This window comes from Bos grunniens, chromosome 6 (genome assembly GCF_055505025.1).
Source record: "Bos grunniens cultivar Pamir isolate PY7600 chromosome 6, Bosgru_T2T1.0, whole genome shotgun sequence".
Taxonomy (NCBI): Eukaryota; Metazoa; Chordata; class Mammalia; order Artiodactyla; family Bovidae; genus Bos; species Bos grunniens.
In genome coordinates this window covers 24,157,932-24,178,900 of record NC_141170.1, presented here as the reverse complement: position 1 = coordinate 24,178,900, position 20,969 = coordinate 24,157,932, and the positions used below count along the sequence as shown (strand labels likewise).

Genomic DNA, 20,969 nt, shown 5'->3' with positions numbered 1-20,969 from the left:
GGCAGCCCACGAGGCTCCCCCATCCCTGGGATTCTCCAGGCAAGAACACTGGAGTGGGTTGCCATTGCCTTCTCCAATGCAGGAAAGTGAAAAGTGAAAGTGAAGTCGTTGAGTCTTGTCCGACTCTTAGCGACCCCATGGACTGCGGCCCACCAGGCTCCTCCATCCATGGGATTCTCCAGTCAAGAGTACTGGAGAAGAAACACCTGGAGTAACAGGCAAATTTGGCCTTGGAATACGGAATGAAGCAGGGCAAAGACTAATAGAGTTTTGCCAAGAAAATGCACTGGTCATAGCAACTCTATTGCATGGTTAATCATAATTTTAGGATCTGTAATTTTCTGTTATCTGGGCCAACAAATTTTCATGTTGATAATTCAAAATTGGCTGCAATGATGAAATCTGACCACTGAAGACAAACTTGTTGAGCATCACTCGAGAAATAATGTGGACTGAGATGTTCCATCCACTAGGCAATCCAAGTAATATTGCTCATGATGGAAGAAGGTGCTGTCAATCACAATACCCCAAACCGAAAACAACAACAAAGAAAGTCCTCTCTTAGAAACAATCTAAGTGAAATAGGACTGACATTAGCAACAAAAGAGAAGTGAGAGGTGATTTGCGGAAGTAAAATAAAGTTCAGAAAAGGCTGGGATATTTCTGTGGAACCGATTAAAAGGGGAACTCCAAGAGATGTCTTGCATTTGCTCAGATTTGGACCTGAGTTTGCATATTTTGTGATTTCAGGGTAGGCTCTGACTAAAACAGCAAACATACTCAGTACTAGTGGTTAATGAGGCTGGCAGTTAAGTGGGCACATCCTGTTACAGTGTGCATAACAACACAGAGCTGACATTAACCAACGTTCACCACGGCAGACACCATGCTGAAACGTTTCACATGAGTTAACTTGTTTAATCCTCTTAACAGACTTGTGAGGTAGGTACTATTCTTAACCCGTTTTCAGGAAACTGAAATATAGAAAGATTAACTACTTTCCATAGCTGATAGGTGTCTAACTTTAGGTTTGAATTAATGCTTTCTGATGCCAGATCCATACTTGTCATCATAGGGCCCTGTAGGCTATACTGTCATTTCCACTCATGACATCTGAAATGAAACCCAGTCTTGTTGCCTCAGTGCTGCTGCCTTAGCCCCTAAAAAAGCCCATCATTTCCCACCTCCAATGGCCAGTTCCTAGGGCATGACAGGCCTCATTCATGTTAATCCTTGGAAGAAAACTACCCCCAGATAAGTTTTCCCATTAGGGCCATGATAGTCAAAGATCTACTAAAGATGATTAGCTTTGATCAGAAGTGGCATAAATTGAAATATAATTAGGAAAATTGTCTGATCATTATTTCATTTACAGTGATAGTTAAGTGTGGTGCTCAGGTGCTGCTGAGAAAACCTCTCAAAGGTCCAGACTATCTGTGGCAGGTGTAACTTTCCTCAACACAAGGAAGGTTGAGCATAGGGCCAGATGTAAGCATGAATAAAGCAGGTGGACTTTCAGGATGCTGAAAAGGGCACCAGAATCCACAGTGTTTTTCCCTAGAACTGACAACTGGTCTGAAATTCTTACCACTCCTTTCAAAATTGGTTAGAACATGCACATGTTCTTGAAAAGATGAATACATTTATCCATCTGAATCCACTATAGACCAGTGAGCTATAATGTTAGAAAAGAGAACTGGGCTTCAAGGGAATGAGACCATGGTAGGTAAATTTTGATGAATAAGACAACTGGAAAGTCACTACACTGGTTTCCAAATACAGATCTGTAGACTGAGATTGGCACAAGGTGAAGTTTTCATTGATTTATGGTGAAACATGAGCAACAAAGACAATGTAGTAACTTTTCAAATTAAAATTGTAAATTCTGAGGTTACGATCTCCTTTTTGGATGGTACTATGTCATTTCTTTTATGAAATGATTGTGATAGTAGATGGAGCTTCTGCTTTTTCCTTCATGTCTTTACTTAGCAAAATAAAAAGCTAGCCAACTTTTTGTTAATCTTTAATGTGTACATACACATATGCTAAATACTTCACATTCGATAGTTTATTCAGTCTCCATAGTGACTATATGTGGAATATACTGTGATAATTCCTACTTTATAGATGAGGAGTCTCAGGCCTGGAGGATAAATAACTTACCCAAGGTTATATAGCTACTGAGTAGCAGGAGGTAATTTGTCCTCCTTATTCCCAACTTTTAGGGCATGAATACTAAAGCCTTTGTGGGAGGTATGGGTGCTGAAAAGAGAGAGAGAAATGTCAGAGGAACGGGATAACAGAACATAAATTTCACCTACTTAATTTTACCATGTGTGCGTGTTCAGTCATGTCCAACTCTGTGCTGCCCCATAGACTGTAGCCTACCAGACCCCTTTGTCCATGGGATTTCCAAGCAAGAATACTGAAGTGGATTGCCATTTCCTTCTCCAGGGGATCTGCCCAACCCAGGGATCGAACTTGTGTTTCCTGCATCTCCTGTGCTGGCAGGCAGATTCTTTGTTGCTGAGCCACCTGGGAAACCCATAGGCTCCCTGGAACTTTGGTTGCAAAAACATTTCCCCTTAGAGTCAGCATTTATAAACTAACATCATAAAATCCTAAACGGCTAAGCAAAAAGAGTCTTAAAGTTTATCTTCTTTTTAGTAAATGAGAAAACTTAGAGGTAGTGTCTGACTTAAAATTCTAAATGCTTGCATTGCACTAGCCCTAGAAGTGTTTGCTTAAAGCAAAAGATAGGACATAGCCACTATTGCCAGTGTAGAAAAAGAGAAGAAACCACAGCCAGATCAAACCAGCAAAGTACCTGAGTGTGACAAACTCTAGCTCAGTCAACTCAATCATCCATGACAAATGAAGAACAATAAATAGGAATAAAGACCCCAAAATACAGTTAATTTCATTTCAGTGTTTTTGTATGTAGTAAGCACTCAACAGTCAAGTACTAAAAGAATGAATGAATCCCTGATTTTATGTTACTCATCATCACATGGGAAACATGCTTCTTTTCTTGTTCAAGAAATGAATCCTGAAGACCTATGAAAATGCTTAACCATGAGATAACTCACAAGGTTACATTTTGGTCAACTAAGTCCTGCCATTAAATATAGATGTGAAATGAAAATGTTCAAAAATGCTACTATAGACATAGTACATGTAGTGATTAAGTCTTAAGAATGAGTATCATTCATTTGGCTTTTTTCCAAACTCAGCATTTGAAAAAAATTTTATGTTACTGAGCCTTTTTGCCACCAGGGAGCTCAATTAAGTCCAGAATTATGCTAACTTCATGAGGGGAGGTGAAATTCTTATTAACCACAATAACCTTGGCAGATAGCTCTCTTTATGCATGCTCTGGAACACACTTCCAAGAATTAGAATTAAGACTAAAGGATATTCTCAGCATTTTCAAGTATAGGGTTGGCCACAAAGTTTGTTCGGATTTTCCTGTAACGGCATATGGAAAATCTGAAAGAACTTTTTGGCCAACTCCATACTTCTGTATCTATAATTGCATCTCCTGTTGACTAGAAAAATGAGTAAGGAGTCATTTAATTATTTATTTTTTTTGGAGGGTGAGGAGAACAGAAAGAGAATGGTGTTCTGTGGATTCAGCCCAAATGCTGAAGAAGTCCATATAATGCTTTTGAAAGGCAGGCATGGAGGTGGGAACCTCAGAGAATCCCTCATCTACCCTGTAGACCAAGATACAACATATTAAGATGGGAACTCATGTTCCATGTTGAGGAGTTTCCCATTAAGGCTTGGGTTTGCATGAGAAACATGATCAAACTGAATTTGATTCCTGAAAATGTGTAGAGACAGGTAATTTTCAAGATTCCTTTCATTAGGGATGAAATGAGGACTTGGAATTGTGAGTGATAACCAGCATAGTTCACACGCTCCGCTGAGTATGGGGCCAAGTGATTCCTTACTTAAATCCCTGTCTTGTACTTCACTCATCCCCCCAAATAAATGAGGCATTTGACATCATATTCATTTTTATTGGATTTTTTTCCTCTTGAAAATTTCTAAGCCAAGATCTAATTACATAATCTCATGATACGTCTACCATATAGGACATATCAAGGCTAACACCGTTAGACTATATACTAATCAATAAAAACTAGATCTATTTTAAATCAGTAAAAGAATTCTCTTTGGCCTCCAGTGCATAGCACAGGCTTATTCCATAGTGGACATTTCATAAATGCTTATTGCATTGAAAATAACTCCTATGGCAAGGACTTTTTACCTTTATCTTTTTTGGCTGGATGGAGTTATTTTTTGGTATTTTTTCATTTGAAATGTTTTGAACCAATGAGTAGTAATACTGAGTACCAATAGAATAACAATGGATTTACTTAACTTCTAAGCTACAAATATTTGCCTGCTTAGGCAGCAAATTTAGTCATTCAGCCTACTGAGTATTTGCTTGCTTTAATGCCAAAATTTCAGCTTCTATTGATGTATCCATCAGGAGTGTTCCTCTGAAACTATTCTAAAACTATTGACTTTATAATTTTTGCCCTTTGACTCAACATTCCAGTTTGTAAAATCAACGTTGTAGCTGCCTATTCCCTAGAAATAGGTAGAAGTTTTATGAGTTACCAACTAGATATTACTAACTACCAACTAGAAATTACATGTAATTGCTATTACTTTAAATGTCAATGATTCAACATGAAAATGTGTTGAAATAAATTGTGTATTGCAAGCAATAAAGGAGTACATTTTAAAAATAAAAAAAAATTAGTTGCTCAGTCGTATCCAACTCTTTGAAACCCCATGGCCTGTAGCCCACCAGACTCCTCTGTTCATGGAATTCTCTAGGCAAGAATACAGGAGTGAGTAGCCATTCCCTTCTCCAGGGGATCCAAAGTATTTTAAATGTATATTCAAATCTAAGACAATCCCAGAAGCATATATTCTCACTCATTCTCAATGACATTTGAGTTGCTTTTCCTGAGTGAAAGGTGGAATTATAGCCAGGTACCAGGAATTACTCATGGCACACAAGAAGTCACTCGTCACTGGTTCACTTATGGGAGTGTGTCACACATACGAATATCATTAGTCATGTACACCACAGTAGAGCAAAAGGTTGCAAATTCCTGTTCGATAGCCATAATCTTTTACTGAGAATTGTAAGTACCTTTGGGAAACTGGGAAAAAGAAATGGCAACCCACTCCAGTACTCTTGGAGAAGTCCATTGACAAAAGAGTTGGACAGGCTGCAGGCTGTGGGATCGCAGAGTCGGACAGGACTGATTGGTTAACTAGTAACTAGCGACTTAGCAGCAGCAGCAGCAGTTAAGAAACTTACATTTAAACATGTTACAGTGTGATTATTCACTGTTATAAATAAGACAAGAGCTTCCCTGCTGAAATTATTTAATCATGCACCTAACTAACCTACATTCCTTAGTCCCTTTTTTTGCCTTTTTCTCCATAGCAATTATCTCTATCCGACACGCTATATATTTCAGTTACCTGTTTCCATTTTCCTTCTATAATATAAATACTCCATGAAGACAGGAATTTTTTGTCTACTGTTTCCCCCACCTCTAGAATAGTGCCCGAAATATAACAGACACTCAGTAAATGTTTGTTGAATGAATGAATAGTATGGAAAGTTTTGCTCTCATGAAGACACTGCAGTAGTTTTTATTTATATTTAAATTCTTGCTTTTATTGAAACAAACCTGGATGATGAAGTAAAAACAGTCAACAATCTAAAACATGTTAGTCCAAAAGTAAAAACAGAGCAGTGATAGAAGACAAACCATTGAATACGGTGGTTCTTTTCTCTGCCTGACAAATTAGAGAAAGATACAATATTTTTCAAAGACTTGAATAATATATAAATTACAAGAGCTTTTGAAGATAGGAGCACTTCTCAAATCAACATCTTTTAAAGGAAAACTAATCATCAATTGTCAGATTAGTTATATTAGTAAACAAGAGAGTAGTAATTCTACTGAGAGTAATAAAACATTCATCTGAACTACAGCATTAAGAATGAAAGGATGAAACTAAGATGAATTCATTTTTATTGATCAGCTAGAAGCTAAAATAAAGTCCCATTTTATTTCACAATAAATCCTAAACTTAAATAATTTAATGCTGAACATGAATTGACTCATACAATTGTTTATTTTTAGTTAAACTTTTATAAGTGTGAATTTACAGGCAGTGGTAAGAAATAATACTGAGAGATCCCATGTATCTTTTGGTAACACCTTACAAAACTATAGTAGGCTATCACTGACATTGATCCAGTCAGTTCATACAATATTTCCACCACCACAGGGAACCCTCAGGACCACATCTACTTTCATCCTACTCTCAACTCTCCTCAGCTCCTGGGAACCACTAGTACCTTCTACATTTCTATAATTTTGTCATTTCCATAAGGTTACATAAACACACACACACTGACACACAAGCACACTTCATTTTTTTCAGCTGTGCCATGCAGCTTGTGGGATCACGCCCCTGATCAGAGGTTAAACCCAGGTCCCAGCAGTGAAAGGCTGCAATGCTGACCACTAGGCTACAAAGGAACTCACAGTAATGTTACATAAATAGAATAATTTGTTCTAAGGTTACAGTTTGCAATTTTGGGGATCAGCATTTTTTACTCAGCATAATTCTCTGAAGGTTCATATAGGTCTTTGAATGCATCAAGAATACCTTCCTTTTTTTATTAAATAATACTCCTTGCTATGGATGTACCATAATTTGTTTACCTTACACATGTTAAGTGAAAGTTGCTCAGTCGTGTTGGACTCTATGCGACCCAGTATTCTGGTATCCTCCTTGAGTGGATAGCCTTTCCCTTCTCCAGGGGATCTTCCCAACCCAGGGATTGGACTCAGGTCTCCCACATTGCAGGCGGATTCTTTACCAGCTGAGCCACAAGGGAAGCCCAAGAATACTGGAGTGGGTAGCCTATCCCTTCGCGGTGGGGCCGGGGATCTTCCCAACCCAGGAATCGAACCAGGGTCTCTTTCATTGCAGGCCAATTCTTTACAAACTGAGCTATCAGGGAAGCCCTGTTGCTTCACATGTTAAAGGACGTCTTTAACATCTGGTTATTTCCAGTTTCAGAAAATATGAATAAAGCTGCTATAAATATTCATGTACAGGTTTTCATGTAAAGTCCAGTTCTCTGGGATAGTTGCTCAGGAACACAAAGGCTGGGTTGTATAGTAGTTGCATGTTTAGTTTTTAAAGAAACTGCCAAACTGGTTTTCAGAGTGGCTGTACCATTTTATATTCCCACCAGCAATGTACTGAGTAATTTACTTTCTCTGCATTCTTGCCAGTATTTGGTGTTGTCACTATTTTTTAATTTTAGTCACTCCAGTAGGTAGGTATTTACCTACATTGTGGTTTAAATGTACACTTCCCTGATGGTTTATAAAATTATATATCTATCATGTGTGTGCATTTTCATATCCTTTTCATGAGATGTCTGTTCGTATCTTTTGTTCATTTTTCAATCAGACTATTTTGTTTTTCACTATTGAATTTGGAACATTCCTTATATATTCTAGATACTAGTTCTTTATCACATATGTGGTTTACAAATATTTTCTTCCCGTCTGGAGCTTATCTTTAACAGGGCTTTTCCCAAGCAAAATTTAAAATCTTGACGAAGTCCAAGTTATCAGTTTTTCATTGATTCATCATGTTTTTGGTGTCAAATCTAAGAACACATTGCATAGCCCTACATACCAAATATTTTCTCCTACATTAAAAAAAAAGTTTTATCGTTTTAAGCTTTCTATCTGACTCCAAGATCCATTTTGAGTTGACTGTTGCGTATTATGTGAGACTTACCTCCCTGTGTGTTCCTTTGTTCTTCCTTATTTACAGTACACATAACTTAAATATTTCCTATGTAGAACCACAACAGACAGTGTTATAATTTTTGGCTTCCACCATCAATCTTAATTTAGAACCAAGAGGAGGAAGAAAACCTACTGTATATTTTTGCTTATCGTGTTCTTCTGATGGTCTAAGTTTTCTTTTTCATCATTCCCTTCCTGTTTAGAGAACTTCCTTCAGTCATTCTATTAGAGTAGGTTTGTTGATGATAAACTCTTTTAGTTTTCCTTTATTTGAGAATTTCTTGCCTTTTTCCTTAATTCCCGAGGGATATTAAAGCATTCTGGATTGACAGTTCTTCTCTTTTAGCGCTTGAAATATGATAGACTACTCTTCCAACCTCTATGATTTCTGAAGACACATTTGCTATCATTTGAATTATTTTCCCTCTACAGTAAAATGTCATTTTCTCTGGCTGCTTTCAAAAGTTTTTATTACTAGAAGTGTAAGTTTTCTGTGTGGTGGTATAGGTTTCTTTGAGCTTAGTTTGTTTGGAGTTTGCTGAGCTTCCTGAATCTACAGGTTTTGGCCTCTTCCAAATGTGGCCAGTTTTCAGTAATTATTTCTTCAAGTCCTGTTTCAGGCTCCTGTTTCTCCTTCTGGGACTCTAATGACACAGTGTTGGCTTTTGTTTTGGTGTCACTGGTCCCTGAGACTCTGATCATTTTTTAAAATTTATTTTTTCCTTACTGTTCAGATTGAATAACTTCTACTGCTGTATCTTCCAGCTCATTAATTCTCTCCTCTGTGCCCTTATTTCTGCTGTTGAATCCATCTACTGCATTTTCTATTTTGGTTATCATATTTTCCCACAATTTTCTAAAATTACCAATTGGTTCTTTGTATCTTCTGTTTAATTTCTGAGACTTTCTATATCCTTCCATTTGTTTCAAGAGTGTTTTTAATGGCTCACTGAAGCTTTTAATTATGACTGTTTTAAAGTCTCTGTTAGATAATTTTAATATCTTTGTCACCTTACTGTTGGCATCTTTTGTCTTATTTTTGAAATACAAGTTTGAGATTCACTCAGTCAACTTAGTTTCATTCATTATGGAACCTCTGAAAGAACGGTATCAGTTTGAGTTTTTCCCACTTCTTGGTGTGGTAAGTCATTTTTAAAAAATGAAACTTGAATATTTTTGTATTCTTGAGCTTATTTAAACCTGTGCTCAATAATAGCCATATGTGTCTAGTGCCTATCATATTGGACTGTCAGATACAGAACATTTGAACATCTCAGAAATCTACTGGAAAAGGGTGAAACAGTGAGAAAAATGGCTGATGATACTACTAAATATTGATTAAAATACAAGGGAAAGAACAAAAATATGAGGAAGATAAATAAATGAACCTATGAATAACTTCCCTGGTGGCTCAGAAATAAAGAATCTGCCTGCAATGTGGGAGACCTGGGTTCAATCCCTGGGTCGGGAAGATCCCCTGGAGAAGGAAATGGCAACACACTCGAGTATTCTTGCCCAGATATTTCCATGGACAGAGGAGCCTGGTGGGCTACAGTTCATGAGGTCACAAAGAGTCGGACATGACTGAATGATGAACACTATGAATTACAGGGAAGGATAATACTATCATACCATGGACTGAATTTTTAGCGACTCTAGTTGCATGGGTCTGTCCCTAAAAAAGAAAAAGAATCCCTTTTTCTATGAGCTGATGCAATTTGGAATAGTAAAGCTAATTGTTGTGACAGCTGAGATCAGTGTGTATTGACCCTGACATTGTGTGTTATGTTACACTGAGATATATCTGACTTTAGCAAATGCTGGACATATTCATTCAATATCATTTTATTTGACAGAGAGGTTACATCTACTTCTTAGGAGTCAGTTTTTTTAAAGATCATGTGACTTCCTTTCTATTTTATTTATTTTTGGCTGTGCTGTGTCTTCGTTGCTGCGAGGACTGCTCTCTAGTGTGGTGCAGAGGCTCCTCATTGCAATGGCTTCTTTTGTTGCAGAGCATGGGCGCGTGGGCGTCAGTAGTCGCAGCACGTGGGCTCATGCGGTTCCTGGGCCCTAGAGCACAGTTTCGGTAGCTGTGGCCAGCGGGCTTACTTGCTCTGCGGCATGTGGGATCTTCCCGAATTAGGGATCAAACCCATATCTCCTGCTTTGGCAGGCAGATTCTTTACCACTGAGCCACCAGGGAAGCCCTAGAATTCAACTTTTTAAAACAATAAGCTGAAATGATACAGAGATGACTTTGGCAAGAGAGTACAATTTCAGGGCAGCAAAGCCCAAATAAAGATAAAATATATACAAATAAATGTAAAATGGCTAAAGATCATAAAGATTTTAGAACTAGAGCTTCTTGCTGTATAATTTATTCCACAAGTATTTATTAACTCATGTTATTACAGTTTAACCATCAATTTCTCAGGTGAGAAACTGAGCTACAGAGAAACTGGCTTCATTACTTAATGGGAAAACAAAAAAAATAAAAAAACTTAGGCCATTTCATTCTACATCTAGTTTCTTTTTGATTTACATCATGTGGCTGTTAAATGTCTTTCATAGTCATGTCAGCCACATAACTTTGAAAAAAAAAAAACAACCTTGGACTTTCTGACTCCATGATTAACTTATATTTTTCCCTCTAATTCATTCATTCCACATTTATTTACCTAGTGCCTACAATGAGCCAGGCATTAAAGTACATCAGTGAATAAAACAAATATCTGTGTCTGAACACTTATATTCTAGTGATGGTAAAAAAAAAAAAAGAATTATATATATATATATATAAAATATAATAAATTAGAAGATGAATACTATGAAAAAAAGAAAATGTAGTACCGGTTAAAGGGGAATGAGATGGGAGGTAAGTCATTCTTACAGAATCTATTGTAACCATCTGATGGAATCTCAACTCTTTTCCAATATCCATTTCAAATGCCACCTCCTCTATGAAGCCCTCCTTAATACCTTAGCTAAAATTTATCTTTTCTGCTATGTTCCTTTAGCTCTTCCTATCTCTATTCCAGCACTTAGCATTCTGCCTTGTGTAAGATATAAAAGTATCTTTCTTTTCATTAGGCTGTAATTCCTGAATAAAGAGAATGTGCCTTATTAATCACATCAACATCTTAAAAGAATCACATGTGGTGGTAGGCGTAATAAGCATTTGTTTAATAGTGAAGGCTAAATTAAATGAATTGACAAAGACCCAGATTGTTTATAAAAGGTAATCCTGATATTAGAATTCAGAAATATAAATTCAGCATGTGGATATTGGGTGCCAATGTTCTGTCAATGCTAATTTTATTCCCTTCTGCCCAAACCTATGTGGCTAGAGAGAAGGTTTTCAGTTTTGTTGGAGAAAGCCTTTATTTTCTGCTCTTGCTGGATTTCTAATAAAACAAATACCACATATTAACAGACTTAAATCAAGCAAAATAGTGGCATGGTGAAAACCCTAAATTTGTCTTCAGAGCTGTCATGCATTATGCACAATCCATAAATTAACTGTTATACATTAGAATTTAGGCAACTTAACCAACACTATAGCCCTTATATGATATCAGACACTTCTCTGAGAAAATAAGATTTATGTAAAATTGTCAATTTTCATTTCTCTTTTTGCCAATCAATTAAAAACACAGAAATAATCAAGCTATATTCTGTTTCTTTCATGAAATATACTGCTTTACATGTCCAAGAACCAATAGGGCTTGGTTAAGAAATGTATTTTTTACAACATAATAACATACCATCTTGAATGTGCTGTTATAAACAATATTTACTACATTCATAAGTATTGAATAAAGCATAGATAGCTATGAATTTGATTTTGATTATACATTCTGTAGGTATTCTAATCAGTAGGTATGAATAAAAGACATCCCCTAAACATTCATATAACTAAAAGTACATATAGTTTTTGCAGTTTAATTCTTTTTAAAAATCAGTTTTAGATTTGGTTAGTGCATAAATGTAAGGTGTTTATAAAATCTCAGTAATTCAGATATATTGAATTGGTTGAATTAGTGTCACTTTTTTGAATAGAGATGTGACGACATGAAATATTAATGAATGTTCTACTGGAATTGCTAATGATGGATTCTTCTGATGAAGAAGAACTTAAAACAAATCTCTTTTAAATAAGGGAATGTGCTTACATTTTTGAAATTTTTATTAGACTGACACATTGATGTTTCTCTTAGAGGTCATTATTTTTATCTGAGATGCACATATACTGTGCATTTCAATTAAAATTTACCCTGATGTGCAGGGCATCACTATAGAGGATAATAATTAGAATTTTCATTATTAGAGAAACAGGGATTGACTACTCATTATGACTACTATAAGAAAGCCGATGGGTTGTAAGTGAGGAAGGCAACAACGGTGAGTCAAAGAGAAAATGTGCAGGTCAGAACAGAAGAAATGTTTAAAAAAAACACACACAATGAGCATGAACACAAGAAAACATGCCTATACCCACGAGATTCAATGTCTGTTTGGCGTAAAGTTTGGATCTTAAGTCCTAACTCTGTTTTCCTGTGTGAGTACTATAAGGCTGTGTGCATGTGTATGTATGGGCCTGCAAAAAGCTCTATTTAATTAATTTTTTATACAAAGGACAGCCAAATTGCTAAAGTAACTCTTTGAGGCTGTGTGTAAATGCTATCAAAACAAGTGATAAATTAAAAAAAATTGTTATGTAATATTACTTCAGTTTTAATTTTTTAAGGTTTGATAAGTATTTTTTGTCATATTGACATAAAAAAGTTCCAAGTTTAAATGGGCCAAATTTATAGTTGGTTAATCCTCTTCGGTATAAAATATCTCTTATGATAACTATTTTGCTTAAAATGTACTGTGAGATATTTCAAAGACCAAGCCTATTTACATATGTGTGCAAAATTTGAGTTTAATATTTGTCAATACCAAATGAACATTTTAGCAAAAAGCTGCTTAAACACACACACATATGTCAAATTTATGTTTAGATTTATAAAAATGTACTAGTTTATGAAAACGATGTAAATGGGGACTTAGAAAAAAAATTCACTTGGATAAAAATGACAAGAATTTTAATAAAATGTTAACAATGTATAAATTTATTTTAGCTATAAATATTTTTTCCACTTTTGAGTTAAAGTTTTTACTCAGGAGTGCTGTTTCCTCTTGCATCTTGTAGATATTCTGACTTGCTACTAGTTTATCAGCAAACATTAGCTGGGTGTTGTCATGGTAAATGGGAAAAATGTTTTTAATCGGTCCCTATAAGCGGGCCCAGTGCTGTCAGCTGATAAGACAGAACAGATACAAGGTGTCTGTTGAAGTATGAAAAATTAAAAGGTTAAAAAAGTACACTTATCCTTTAAGAATGATTTCCTTGAATATTATGTTTAGAGCAAAAGGCAAATTATATAATTGGATAAGACCAACAAAAAGCAATTTATAAACATTATAACTTAAGAAGTGGGTACATAAAAATTTTCCATGTTATCTTGAAATATGCACTAAGGTGGTGTTTGATATTCCCCATGATGAAAATAAATGATAAAAGAATAGGTTTTATATAATATTGGGTTACACTTCATTAAGATTCTTCCAAGGAAGGATCTATAATAGGAAACCTCTATTTTACCTTTAAACCAAAGTACAGTCAAATTTGTCTTTGTTTACCTATACACTGATTGCAACTCTTCCCTCATAACATCTGTCTGTTATTCCTTTCTGTGAATCCAAAATGTAATTTAAAAAACATTTCAAAATACCAATCCAAAGTGGCATTTATTTTCCAGGCACTTTGTTTAATTCAGTAAGTATTTTTTTATTCTTTAAAAAATTAAAAAAAATTATTTATTATTTTTGGCCGTGTTGAATCTTTGTTGCTTTGTGTGGACTTTCTCCTATTGTGGTGAGCAGGGGCTACTCTTCATTGCGATGGACTTGCTTCTCATTGCAGTGGCTTCTCTAATTACAGAGCTCTGGGTCTAGCCACATGGGCTTCAGTAGTTGTGGCCCACTGGCTTAGTTGCTCTGTGGCATGTGGAATCTTCCCGAACTAGGGATCAAAACCGCGTCCCCTGCATTTGCAGTTGGATTTTTATCCACTGCCCCACCAGGAAAGTCCTTAGTAAGTATTTAATACCTGTAATGTGCCTGGTGTTGGGTTATTTATGCAATGGAAATAAACATGAAAACTATATTTTATTTGACAGTAAGATTTATATACACTCTGCAATTAAGGGACACAGTATGTTAGACTTCGCTTGAGGAACTGATCCTGTGGCCATGCAGCACAGCCAAAAAATATCCCCCACAACCCGTATTCTTCCTATTTTAAAGATGAATAAGACTCAGGTGTAGAACAGCTAAGACGCTTGAGATTTCAGACACACTTGACATTTGAGCCTGGCCTCAACCCCCTAACCCTACCACTTACTAGATTTTGGCTAAGTTATTCACTGATTTATTCAAATCTCACTATAAGCATGTTACTTGGACCTGGGTTTTAAGAAAACAATGTGGCACAGTGCCTTTCCTTAAACCTCTTCAATGGCAGCAGAGGGTGACAGGCATGGCATGAAGCCTTTATAATTAAGTGATCAGTGTGGTTCTAGATGTCTGTGAAGAGTCGTGTGGGGGACAAATGAGTCCCTTCTACCTGGGACTGGCAGATGGCAGAGGTCAGGAAAGCTTTCACAGGGACATGGCCCTTGAGTTCCATATAGTCATCCTCTGAATCAGGTGATTGTGAGAAAGAACAAGACATTCTATCTTGCATGAGCCTTGGGGCCTAAAACAGCTTTGGAAGAAATGAAAATGGTTCAGGGTGGCTGGAGTGAGAGAGCTGTAAAGTCAGGCAAAGTAATACCTACTTCCCTTGTGAAAGGACTGAATATATACAGTGTTAAGCACAATGCCAGAGACATACTAGGTGCTCAATAAATGTTCCTGTTCCTTCTTCAGTTTTTTCATTTATTATATCGCCTTCCAGCTTGAAATTCCGTGACTTACAATATTGTATGTGTTATTGTATGTTGGTTCATATTTAGCACTATTCATGCATTGAAGAAGGAAATGGCTACCCACTCCAGTGTTCTTGCCTGGAGAATCCCAGGGACAGGGAGCCTGGTGGGCTGCCGTCCATGGGGTCACACAGAGTCGGACACGACTGAAACAACTTAGCAGCAGCAGCACATTGTATCAATAAATAGTCTCTATCACAGATGACAGAAGTGTGGGTAAATAAGAAGTGAATTTTGATAAGGGATTGATGCAAAAGCTGAGTTTAGCTTCAATCTTTTCTTTCTCTGTGTTCCTCTATAGTAACCTAAAGAGTGTTGCTTGAGTAAATCTGAATATTGTGCAAATGCAGAGATTCAGCATCAGTTCAATACATGCGAACACAATTCACTACGTGTCCATAGGAATTGCCCACCTGCTTCCAAACCCAGAAGAGCTGTTTTTCTGTTCCCAGAAGTTTTGATGATCATAACATCAACCATACTGTCAGGGATCAAAGTACCTCTCTTGGTGGTAAAGTTGCCTACTTCTTGCAGTCTTTTTTAAAAGCATAGTAACAGTTATACGAAAAATTCTATCACAGAAAAATAATATATGTCACACGAGTCATTTCTCTTAAGAATATTCTTGAGCATCTTGGTATTTTAAGCTATGAGAGTGATCTTTCTTACATGCATATATACATATTTTACAGGTATATTCATGATGCTGAGTAGTCTTAACAGAGGATTTAAATATTACTGATACTTTAAAAGAATTGCTTTTTAAATGGATATACCCATGTGCATGTGCACACGCACACAGTCATGTGGACTCTGTGACCCTATGGACTGTACCCCACCAGGCTCCTCTGTCCATGAGATTTTCCAGGCAAGAATACTGGAGTGGGGTGCTATTTCCTTCTCCAATATATATATGCATATATTCTTTTAATGGACTTTGCTGCTACTGCTAAGTCGCGTCAGTCGTGTCCGACTCTGTGCGACCCCATAGACGGCAGCCCAACAGGCTCCTCTGTCCCTAGGATTCTCCAGGTAAGAACACTGGAGTGGGTTGCCATTTCCTTCTCCAATGGACTTTAGGACTACCTTTTTTGGGAAAGCAAAGATACAGGCATAGGTATAAAATAATTGTTAGGCAGGGAGGATAATTTTTCCTGCTAGTAAAACATAATGAGGCTAATAATGATTGAAGACACATCATCAAAGGAAAACATTGACTTGGGAGGAAAAATGATCAATCAGGCTTTGGAAGAGATGACTTATAAAAGTAATTAAGGCACTGGTATGAATAAGCCTTTTGGGATGAGCATACTTTGTTCATGCCAGTCTTTCTTCACATATGTCTTTGAGAGCCACCTTAGTACAAAAAAGATGAGAATCAAAGTAACAAGAAGCGTTATAACTTTCCAGAAGACAAAAATATAACAATAATCTCCCCCACCCCCATCCCTTGTCAAATTCCTTCCCATTTGAGGATCTCAGAATGCTTCATTTGGCTACAATGATTTGTTCACTTTATAGGTATACCGTAACATGAAACCTTGCAAGCTGAAACAATCTGCTTTTTTAAAAAGTCTTTATCATGTGGCTAGTTTCCAACTATTTTCATTGCAGTACAACTATGAACATTTGAAAGATTGACATACGTATCAAAAAAAACCCTGAAATGTAAATTTTACTTTTATTAAACTATTTTATACCTGTGTTCTGTTAAGACACCTTGATGACAGTGGTTAGCATGGTCAGAATGTACATTATCCACAGTTTTTTTTCCTAGAGATTTTCCAACAGGTAGCCCAAGTGAAAGGAGTGCAAAACTAAGACTAGAATTCTCAGTATAGTTTTTCCACTGATTAGTATCTCATTTTCTGCCTACAAATTGGTTTAAGGACACTCAATTTTAACTTAGAGTTGCTAGAAGTATACAATCTGACAGTTAATATCAACATCTTTTGGTACTGTTTGTAAATGTTGGCATTCTTATTAGTAACACAATGTTTCTGCATTTTTGTCACAGAATATTGTGGAGTAAACAGAGATCAAACAATATTCCTATTTTTTATTATGTGCTTGGTGAAAAATTAAAGAATATATTGCTTAGTGTTACCCATAATTTTTGAGACGGGGCCTATGTCTTTAATTATCAACTTCCACGTCAGAAGTCAGGTTATTTGGGTACACAGAAGTGATTTTTTTTTTTTTTAACCACAGCATTGTGGTAAATTGGCTGCCAAACTGATCACAAGAGACTTCACTTACTCTTGTGTGGTCATCAGGTGAAGCCGTATTAGGCCCAAACTTTGCATATTAGGCTGACTGCAGTTTTGCCATTGTATGAAATAACTAAAATTTTCAATTATTCAGCTTGAAAAACTATAATTCGAATACTGTAGGAATGAAACTCCATAGTGAATCCCCACAGTTAGGAGAATGGTCTGCTTATTTCTAAATGGAAATCCCCTATTGTCACACCACATCAATGATCTGCATATAAATCTGAGTTCCATAGAGCTGGAATGTGCTTCAAAGGTCACATCTCTAGATGAAGAATCTTAGTGTTATGCAGTAAAAATGCCCCAAATCCAGAGCACTGTGTTGGCAGAAAGAGCTTCTCTCGAAATAGCAGACGGGAAGAAAAAAAAACGGAAGATTTTAAGCCCCCAAACTTTTGCCTAAGTACATTTCCTAACGTTTCTGCCTGTATCTCATTAAAAAGCTGGATTAAGAAATGAGGGGCGGGGCGTGGTGGGGATAGAACCACAGTATCTAATTTGACAGAAGGTGCATATTGCAGGCACAGTTTATTTGGCCTACATTTAAAAAACTTGGGAAATGCCGTATTAAGGGAAAAAAAAAATCTAGATGTTTCCTTTACAAATGGAACGTTTGGCCACAGTGGGCCTGTATTCATACAGGGTGGTGGTGCTGCGCGGGTGGGGATGGATGGGAAGCAGGCTGGATTTGAGAATGAGCTCTGTGATTTCCCATTCCTTACCATTCTGAACGCCTTACATCAACGTTCACTGCCTGCCTCACGCCGCAGGCACTGAGATTCCTGCAGTTTATGAAATGGATGCAACGGGTCTTTTTTTTTTTTTTTAATGGGCAAATCTCTTTGTTAAGGGGCGGGGGGCCAATGACTGGTTTTGCTTGCAAATAGTCCTAAATCTGTCGTTTTTCAACGATATGAGCCTAACCTACTTTTCCCGAATGGCCCGAAGTATGAAACTAAGTATCAAAGGATGGCCCTAGCAGTCGCAGCTCTGTCACAAGCCAGCCATGTGACCTTGGGCAAGGCCGTTAAACTCTCTTGCCCAAAGGTGATGAAAGGTCTTGAAACGGACTGAATACCTGTTCTGAACACTTCGCAAGGTTGTTGCAGAGCACACACGAGATTCTGAAAGTACTCCTAAGTCATTTGTAAACCGCAAAACGCTCCCAGCACAAGCGGCTGTTACACAGAGTGCGACACCACAGCTTTAGAAGTTAGGTTACTGAAATCCGCTCTAGTTCTATGCTGCTCCCACCTCCCACGTTCGAGGGTGGGCGAGCGGAAGAAGGTTCTCAGGGGAGAATTTCTGGAAAAACGACTTCGAAATGCAGGGAGAAAAGTCCCTTCACAGGGGTGAAGTTGTTGGCGGCATTTTTAAGCCCCCGAGTGACATACCAATCTCTCGCCGCACAGCCGGAGGCAAAACCGGTCCCCTGACTACCTCCCTGCTCGAAGCAGGGACCTCAGGAAATCGGCCTGAATCGTCCCAGCCGGGACCCCCGACCCGGGATTGCGGACCTCGCCCTCGTCCCCAACCCCCACTATCGCCTCCCCCGTCCCCCCCCTCCACGTGACAAGAGCCGGAACCGTCACTTCCGGCGGCGCAGGCAACGCGCCTGCGCGGGGCGCCTTGCCTCAGTGAGCCGTTGGCAGGGGCGCCGCGCCGCCAACGGCCGCGAGTGGCGGGCGGCGCGGGTTCGGCCGGGGTGGCGGTGGTGCGGCCCAGCGGGTGTGAGGCCTGAGTGGTCCAGCCCACTCCCCGGAGGGACCGGCCGCCCCGCCCCCTTGACCCTCTCCCTCCCAGGCGCCCTCCTCCGGGGTTCGCGCTCCGGCCGCCTAGCGCGGCGGCGAGGGCGCCCGAGGCACTGGCGGAGGCGGCCGCGTCGCTCCCGCACTCGGGCCCGCCCCCTCGCGCCCCGCCCCGTCCCCGCCCTCCTCGCCGCCCTCTGCAGGAGCCCGGCAGCTGCAGCGGAGCCGCGGAGCGGGCGGCTGGGCCGGGGCAGTGCGCTCGGGGCGCGCGGAATGTGAGGCTCGGCGGGCCGCAGCGCGCACGGACGCTCGGACAGGCGAGGGGCGGTGACCCCTCGCGGACGCCCCGGCCGCGCACGCCGGGCCGGGCACTCGCCCTCTCGCTCGCCCTTAGGCGCGTCCCGCGCCCTCCAGCGCGCCGGCGGGACCATGAAGAAGTTCTCTCGAATGCCCAAGTCGGAGGGCGGCGGCGGCGGTGGAGCGGCGGGTGGCGGGGCCGGCGGGGCCGGGGCCGGTAGCTCGTCCGTGGGGGTCCGGGTGTTCGCGGTCGGCCGCTACCAGGTCACGCTGGAGGAGTCGCTGGCCGAAGGTACGGGCGCCCGGGGAGTCTCGGGCAGGCAGGTGAGGGAGGGCTGGGGTGTGGCGGTAGCTTCTCCCGTTCTCTCCCGCTTCTTTCCGCGCCCTCGCGGCTCACTCTTCTTCCCTCTCCTGCTTCCTCGGCCAGGCCGGCGGGGGCTCGCGCCTAAGTCGGCTTTTCTTGCCGCCGGCAGCTCTGACCCGTGCACAGTTCTTTCTGTACGAGTTTGTCATTTTCACTCCCTCTTGAGGCTGGGAGATAAATAGGAAACGTCTTAGCGAGGGCTGCGGTGTCATGATTGAACCAGTGACTCATTAGAGGTTCAGATCGAGCAGGATTGGGTCTCCTGTCTCCCCGCTGTGGCTCAGGCGGCTGTCCTGCACTAGCTTCTCCACCCGCGCCGCAGGGCTCAGGACCCTGCAGCCCCGGGTGTTCCGCCTGGGTTTGCTCCTGCTCAGTCATCAGTTGAAAAACAATTTATTTCTGTGTGTGCGCGCGCTGGAGGTGATGCTTTGCCCCAGATTTCATTCAGTGGGTTGCCATTGGGGGAGCAGGTAAACTTGGAAGTCCGCCTTGTTATTTAGAATCTTCTCTATGAGACCAGTCATATCCTTGCAGGACGTCTCTTGATAGTACTTTAAAAAGCCGTAGGAAAGGTTAACTTTCACTTGAGAAGTTTTGTTTGGGAACCCTCATAATCTTTACCGGGTTATGTCAACAGTTGCAAGGCTGCTTACAAAAAAGTTTACTCTGTTAAAAAAAAGAAAAAGATCCTACACTTTAGTTTTGTGTATCGTGTATAATTGGCTTGTAGGAGATAACTCTTGTTTTGTCGCATGTTTCACTGGCTTTTGAGCTTTTAATCGCAGAATGATATTACCAAAAAAAATACTTAAATACTTCTCAAGAAATAATTTGTTGGTGTGCTCAGTCCCTCACTTGTGTCCGACTCTTTGTGACCCCGTGAACCGTAGCCCACCAGGCTCCTCTGTCCATGGGATTCTCCAGGCAGGAATACTGGAGTGGGTTGCCATTTTCCTCCTTCAGATTTCTTGGTAAATGGCCCTTTTAAGTTCCGAGATTAAGAGGGAAGAAATCAAAGACAGTAGTTTTGGTTCTCTGAGAGCTAGTTGTTGATGTGGTTTGGAGACAGTAGACTGAGATTCCACTTGTGCCTTTTGAAATGCTGTAAACAATAGCAAATGAGTACAAGAGGAAAAATGAAAGGTTATTGTCTATAAAATACTCTAAAGGGAAAGAAGATTTGAATGGTTCAGGGATGGATGCATTGTTTGGCAAGCCATTGCCCCTAGTAATGAGCCTGGCTGAATCTTAGAGAGGTGGGAGGAGGATCCTTAGCTTGTCAAATAATGAGTGTATGGTAATGGGTGTTGACAGACAGATTTACTACGCTGTGAAAGTTCCTATCGCATTATTTTACAGGAATTTCA

General features: G+C 39.6%; 1 protein-coding gene and 1 long non-coding RNA gene across 6 annotated transcripts in view; one reads left to right on the top strand and one right to left on the bottom strand.

Moving 5' to 3' along the window:
- The window catches only part of LOC147370412 (uncharacterized), a 29,223-nt gene extending 10,467 nt beyond the window's left edge, over positions 1-18,756 (bottom strand). Inside the window, exon 1 of the long non-coding RNA XR_015165257.1 lies at positions 18,588-18,756. This is a non-coding gene — a long non-coding RNA (uncharacterized LOC147370412). The remainder of the gene's footprint in view (positions 1-18,587) is intronic.
- A 397-nt stretch (positions 18,757-19,153) lies between these two features.
- The window catches only part of BMP2K (BMP2 inducible kinase), a 117,111-nt gene continuing 115,295 nt past the window's right edge, over positions 19,154-20,969 (top strand). For 4 of the 5 annotated variants that reach the window (XM_086405174.1, XM_086405172.1, XM_086405168.1 and 1 more), the window contains exon 1: positions 19,154-19,530. Coding sequence is in view for 2 of the 5 variants with exons in the window: in XM_086405168.1 (XP_086261294.1) it covers positions 19,371-19,530 (160 nt within the window). In the remaining 3 variants the exon portion in view is untranslated. Of the gene's footprint in view, positions 19,563-20,969 lie in introns of all 5 variants that reach the window. The other variant, XM_086405169.1, reaches the window with a different exon arrangement.